Raw genomic sequence first — 6,726 nt, 5'->3', positions numbered from 1 at the left:
TGAACAATCTTCTTGTTAATATAATTACATTATAATGTTTACCTCATTCTCTCTATTGTCCTACATGTTTGAGGGGTATTCGGCGTGTCTTTGGATTGTAATACAGGAGTTCATGTGGTTGTTAGATGATATTATGCAATGACCTTTGCCTCTACTAGTGCAACAAGGTGATATAAGGAAACCTCGAACCTTGGTTCATATAACTTATTATTGACTAATGGGTGATATATAGAAATTAATTCATTTCTTCATATATGCTAATATGAAAATGACATGTTGGTCCAACATTGCTTTAAGTTACACTGAAAATGATTATTAGATCGTTGAAGCTTGCACATATTTGGCTTGGTTTGACAAAGTTGTGTTACAAATCAAGGCTAAACGCCCATTCTATTTTTTGTTGGTAAATATTCTTGTCAAAACAGGATTGGATATGACGTAACTTTTTCTGGTTTATAAGGGCATGGGCATGTTGCCCACTTAACAAATACATTTGATGTATGTCCAATACCTTGGCAATTTGGACTTCCACTGATCAATGTTTTAATGATTGGTCTCTACACAAATAGGTTCAATGTTCTAGATGTGGTTATCAATGGAGGATTCAATGTGAACGACATCAATGAACAAACTTGTCAATGACTTTGCGTGAAGTTGTAGGGAATGAGTAATTTCCAACACATTTCAATCTCCCATACTAGGTTAGATGTGCCATTGATAGATCTAATGAAGAATTTGGCATCTATGTGGACAACTACCCATTGTACATTTCCACATGGGGACACCAATGGGTTTCTCTCCTTTTGAGATGACTATAATTGTAACACAAATTACTAGTGTTCAAGATACATTCTTTGGTCGTGTTTGGTCTAGAGGCAGTTACTCTACTCTAGAAGCCCTTGGATGAGGATGAGTCACTCTACAAACACAAAGTCATGCTCCTGAATCTTGGGGAAGAGTGGATGTCCATTATGTAAACTAAAACAACTTCAATGACAACTTCCTCCATGAGAGAGGGGAACTACAAACCTATTCTATTTAAGCAAAAATGTTCCTTACTTAAAAGATCATATTAATAATCATAACTAGTGTTTTTTTTGTTAATGTTGATCCAAGGTTTTTGAACGCTTTGCTCGAGACTAATTGAAATTGTGCAAAGAAAGAGTTTAAGAAAAGAGCTTCATAATTACGTGTGGAGAAATAGGTTAGTAAATAAGTTCTCATTCTATTCTAACTTGGGAGGTCTCTTAAAGAAATTTTATTATGTAATAGACAAGCTAAAAGCTTCTAGAACAAATGAGCACCTTACCTCTCTAGCTAATTATAAGAATTACTTCAAAATATATTATCTCCCGTTATGAATTAAGTGATCAAGCTAAAAGCATTACCAACTTTATCTTCTCGTCCGTAGCATTTTAAGGTTCAATTATTGACAAAGTATAAAGAGTTCACATATATCTTTGATAAAGTGAAGGCTCCCAACATCAATCATATGATTGTTCTAGTGATGTTCAACTACGAAAAGGTCTGTCATGGGAGCCAATTTATAATATTTTATCACAATTTGAATTTCGCTGAGGGTATGCGAATGAGTTTTCAACAAGAGGGTTAAATTCCTAATTATTTCATTCAGGAAAACAAAACCTACCCGAGTTTTCCAAATAATTGCCACAAGTGGGAATAATGACGTAAGCAAGTATATAAGTAGGAAAGACCAACAACCTCGATTTTGATAGGAAATTCAAATGCTGGAGAGGGGTGACTCAACTTAATGCTTGAAAGTTATTTTAAATGTTAGTAAGAAGCTTACAAAGTTCAAATCAGTTTGTTGCTAGCTTGGAAGATCAACATTGGTTATTGTTCTCCCCCAAGTTTGAATCCAACATAGTGCATGTCTCTCGAGGAGAAAAGTTGTCATGTAGTTTTCTCATAGTTTTTCTTCATGAATAACATCTCACAACAAAATGCTCGGATGTCTGCATTTATCTGCCTAGTTTGAATCTAGTCCGAGAATCTTTAGGTCTGGAATATTCTAAGCCGAGCTTCTTTTCGTGTCTCGCCCTTCTCTTTCATGCCACACCATAGTCGCTAGTGGTTGCTTGTGACATGTTCTTCTTCATCTCTTCTAAAGCTTCAATGCTTTTATAATACCACTCACTTAATTTTTGTGGTGCGGTGGATTTATTGTGTCTTAAAAAATTCATTGAGCTTCAACTCGGGAGGAATTTAGTCTAAAACCTTTACCTGCTACACAGCTATCTCACCATTAACCGAAACAGAGCATCCTCTGTTCTTCTTCTGCGTGAATAAAAGATTGCAAGTTCCTTTCTTTACAACACCATGCCTTCATCATCAAAGTCTGTCCATCCTTCCTTTTCTCCAGGTAGGGAATTCTCTTCATCTCAACAACAAGCTCAACACAAGTCTACACAAATTGGTTTAAGTCATGGTACTCTCCCTTACCCTAATAACAACACAACATCAGTATTTGTTCATATGGACTCAAGGGAAAGAAACAATGGATTTAGGAATTCTTCCAGTGGTTTTGATATGAGGCATGGTGATGATGCTACCGTCCTGTGCCATGGAGAGAGTGATGGAGGTTTTTCTCCATTGCTATGTGCATCACCACATCATGACCATAAAACAGAGGAATTGCGGTCATTTATGAATCCGCATCATACATGTCCACATGTAGAAACACATGTACAGCATACAGAAACACATCCACACCATCAACATCATCCACAGCATTTACAAACACATGCACAACATTCAGTGACACATATGCATGCCAATCCACAACATCCATATCTACATGCATATTCACATCCATACCCACATTCACATACCCATCCTTACGAAGGAGGTGGAGTGTATCCCCATCTTAGTCCAGATCTATGTGCTCCTCATAAAAATGCAAATGCAAATGCAAATGTGAATCCGAATCTAGATATCCAACCTCATTCTCAACAACACATATCATTGGAAGAGATAATGCCACATGACCTGTTACCTCACTCGAACCAAACCTCATCGTCTTCATATACTCAGGGCTGTGATGTAAATGGTATTGCCGTTGGAGTTCCAGTTTTGGGGAAACCTATTTATATGGATAATTGTAGTCATTTGATATCACCCCCTTCAATGCATCAACTGCAACAATCGGCATCAACTTGGCAACCAAGTTATCCTCAAAATCCTCCTGTAATGGAAACTGTACCTCAGGTAGGATTGTCATCTTTTGCGTTCTCATTTAATGATCCTTTTCACATACATATACCATTGTTCTTTCCGTTGTTTTTTGACCGATCGTTCCCTAATATATACACAGGGATGTTTAACCGCGTTTATGAGTTCGCATTCTTGGAAAGGGAACAATCCACAGTTGAACATGTTACAGAGACAAATGTGCTCAACTGGAAATCAACATCTAAACCTTCACACAAACAATCAAGTGTGTTGTAATGATATGAAATTGGCTCATGGTAAACACATGGTTTCACCAGTGAAGCATGAGACGCAGCCATGCATGAATGAGTTCATATTATGTCATGGTCAAAAGAAGGCCCAGGAATATAATTCTCAGGCTAATGTAGAGACCAAGGTACCTGTTGAGATAGGCAAGCATTCAAATTGGCAAAAGATTGATCAAAAGCAGCCAATTCTACATGATGAGCCGCAATCATGTTGTGGAGAAGAACCCCTTTTCTCTGGCACAAAAGGTAATCATTTGCACCAGGATTTTCCTCCAAAACCACATGTATTGCCCTTTACAAACATACAAATGGATGATCATCGTTCAAAATCGCAAGGCACTTCGCATAGAGAGGCTCCCTGGCCAAGAAAAGGTCAAAAGGAGAAACATTATTCAAAGAACAGGCATGATAATCATTTTAATCATCATGGAGGAACATGCGAAGATGATTTCAGAGAACTCCATTATAATCAAGGGATGTGTGGAAGGTGAGCCAAAGCCAAACCTTTCTAAAGATAAAATATGTTGACGTTTTCTTTCATATTATTTTTCTTAGTTTCAATCTCTTTACTGCCATTATTTCTAATGCAGATCAAACATGAACCATAGACCAAATCAGCAAGAACTGCATTGTGCTCCATGTGATCGGGCTTTTGGAAATCAAGGGGATTTTAATGCTCACTTGAAATCACATGTTAAATGCAGTGAAGAAGGATGTAGATATGAAGCATCAGGTGAACATTTTTTCTGTTTTTTGCTTTCTTCAGTCTCAATCAAAGGAATTGTAGTGTTTCATCTGTATGATAAAACATCAAAATAGTTTGGTAATTGTTGAAAACATTAAGGCTTTCCTGATAAATGTCAGAAACTTGGACAGAATTTTGGTATTTTTCTCTAGAAGCTCAATCATTGACAAATAAATCTAGCCTTGGTAAATCAGTTTCAATCTTGATTTAGTGTTTAGTTCTCTCATTACAAATCTTTTTGGTCTTTATAAAGGAAAAATTGTCAAGGAGCATAAGGTTGCTGAGCATGGGAAAGTTGCTGTCACAATGTCAGCCATTGGTCACAAGTAAAGCATTCGCTGCAATCCAATGTCTGCTTTGCTTTTTTATTTAATTGTATCAATTCCTTATATGTTTTTTTTTTGCTTTTTTCCTTGTAGGGTATTAGCTTTATGTTCAATGGAAGACAAAGATGAGGTGTCTCGCTGGCGTGAAGAGCGCAAAAAGAACTATCCCACATTGGCAAATGTGATCCGGAAGGTAATGATTTGAATTTGGTGTTGTTATGGTTACGAAACTGTGGATGCTTTAAGTATATGTTTTGCAAGGAAATATCTACAGGCAGAACAAAAGAAGAATCGTGAAACAGCAGAACTTCTCTTTGATGGAGAGTTGCGAAAGCATCGTGAAGTAAGAGTCAACATAACATCCCGTCAATTGCTCAATGATGAGCGTATATTTCTTTTTCAATAATGTGCTTTTATTTGTTTCTGATGATGTGCTTCCAAGATGAACTTATTCGTTTCAATAACTTTCTGATTCTTTTCAATGTTCTTACTCTTTCCAATGATGTTCTTTTTCTTCTCAATGTTTCCAATGATGTGTTTACAAATTATATATACCTTTTCCTTTTCAATGTGCATACGGTATTCTTTCATATCGTTGTGCTTATTCTTTCAAGCAATTTGCTTATTCCCATTCATTGGTTTGATTGCTGCAACTGGGGACAGGTTCAGGAATTGAAACTACCAACCTATAGGCTATGGCTTATTGCGATTTTATTCTTTTCTTGCAGCAAATGAAAGAGGTTCTTGATAGGCAGAAAAAGCTTGGATTTCAAGTGGCAGAGATTCCACCGAAATATTTGATGCCACGTAATGATGACCAGCAACAACCTGGCAGACTGGAAAATAAAGAATATAATATGGTATCAGAACACAAATCCGGAAATGCAAACAAGAGGCATTTCAATTCTAATTCTCATGCTTGCAAGACTCCTCTTGGAAATGATGATACATTGGGAGCAGATGAGAAAATATCTCTGATTGAGGAAAAATTGCAAGAGATCGAGAATCCAGATGGTGATAAGGTTCCCCCTATTAGGACAGAAAATGATCAAATCAAGCCACGGAGAGAACGTGTACCACGGTGGAAACGTCGGAACAAACATTTTTCTTCACATGATACCATGCAATTACAACAACGACCAAGTTTGTTGTCAGAGCTACTCAAACGAGATGCTGGCAAGGCAAATAGCCATCTCCTTCAGTGTCTTCGATTCATTGTAAACAATTGCTTTTTGCAAAGCACCTCTTCTATCTTACACTTTCCATGGGCAGAAGCTAGGGTTATTACTATGGATGATGGCCCATCACTGATGTCCGATATATAATGAGTACCATCCATCGCAATGACTACAGAGCCATGTATCCATCATAAAGACTACAATAGATGTGCTTGATACATGGCAAATTTGATAAGGATCATGTTAAGCAAAGAAGAAGAGTATAGTCATAATCATGCATACTCTTAATATGTACACTTTTGTTATTTGATCTTCAATTTTGGATTAGGCAGAAAGTATACATTGAGGAGCAAATGTACACATTGAGTGCAAACGTTTACATTTTTTGATAATCTATTGTAAAGATTTGGAAGAGTAGATTTTCTTGTTCCGTGCTCTAATCTGCTTGGATTTTTGCACAGGTACTTTATTGTTTTGTGTGTACTGCTGCGAGATTAAGGATTAATGTGCTATCTGTTTTTGACTGTTGATACTAGCTTTGATTTAGTTAAAAACATTGAATGATATAAACTATTCTTTCATGCCTTAACTTCTTGAACTTCAAACTTCTACATCTTAAAATACATTGTTTTAATACAAACTGAAATGTTGAAGATCCCAAGTACAATGCTAATGAGCAGTTATTAGACTGTTGTTTTTAATGCGTGAAGCAAGATGTTTTGTATCGAAATGTGCAAAACAGACAGAATGCCATTTCCGCATACCTTAACATTTGATTGCAATAACACAAAGTAATGGGAACAATTCCACATAAAGAAGAATCTACATGTTTTATGTGGTTGGAAATAATGCTCCGTAGATATGTGCCCTTGAGCTAAATAGTTGCACCAAAACATTTCTTTGTGGCATCTATAACCCATTTAGGAGAAACTTTTACACAATATCCACTTGCATGAGTGTATGCACACCTTTCCATGGACGTTGATGGCTTGTTGAAA

General features: G+C 36.6%; 1 protein-coding gene across 2 annotated transcripts; it reads left to right on the top strand.

Annotated features, from left to right (window-relative positions):
- Positions 1-2,205: 2,205 nt before the first annotated feature.
- Positions 2,206-6,116, top strand: LOC147867844 (uncharacterized). 2 transcript variants are annotated; one of them, XM_087315668.1, is made up of 7 exons: positions 2,206-3,228; positions 3,335-3,966; positions 4,088-4,212; positions 4,478-4,550; positions 4,644-4,743; positions 4,825-4,893; positions 5,279-6,116. In XM_087315668.1, the coding sequence occupies exons 1-7, from the start codon at positions 2,341-2,343 to the stop codon at positions 5,873-5,875; spliced, it is 2,484 nt and encodes an 827-aa protein (XP_087171794.1). In that variant the 5' UTR covers positions 2,206-2,340; the 3' UTR covers positions 5,876-6,116. The 2 variants fall into 2 exon arrangements, with proteins under 2 accessions (XP_087171794.1, XP_087171793.1); XM_087315667.1 differs by having other exon boundaries at positions 4,070-4,212.
- Positions 6,117-6,726: the final 610 nt, after the last annotated feature.

This window comes from Azolla caroliniana, unplaced genomic scaffold, assembly GCF_043228905.1.
Source record: "Azolla caroliniana isolate FFs.n. ecotype wild unplaced genomic scaffold, voAzoCaro1.0.p SCAF_2, whole genome shotgun sequence".
In the NCBI taxonomy this organism is placed as follows: domain Eukaryota; kingdom Viridiplantae; phylum Streptophyta; class Polypodiopsida; order Salviniales; family Salviniaceae; genus Azolla; species Azolla caroliniana.
The sequence above is the reverse complement of the archived record's forward strand: the minus strand, read 5'-3'. Positions and strand labels throughout refer to the sequence as shown.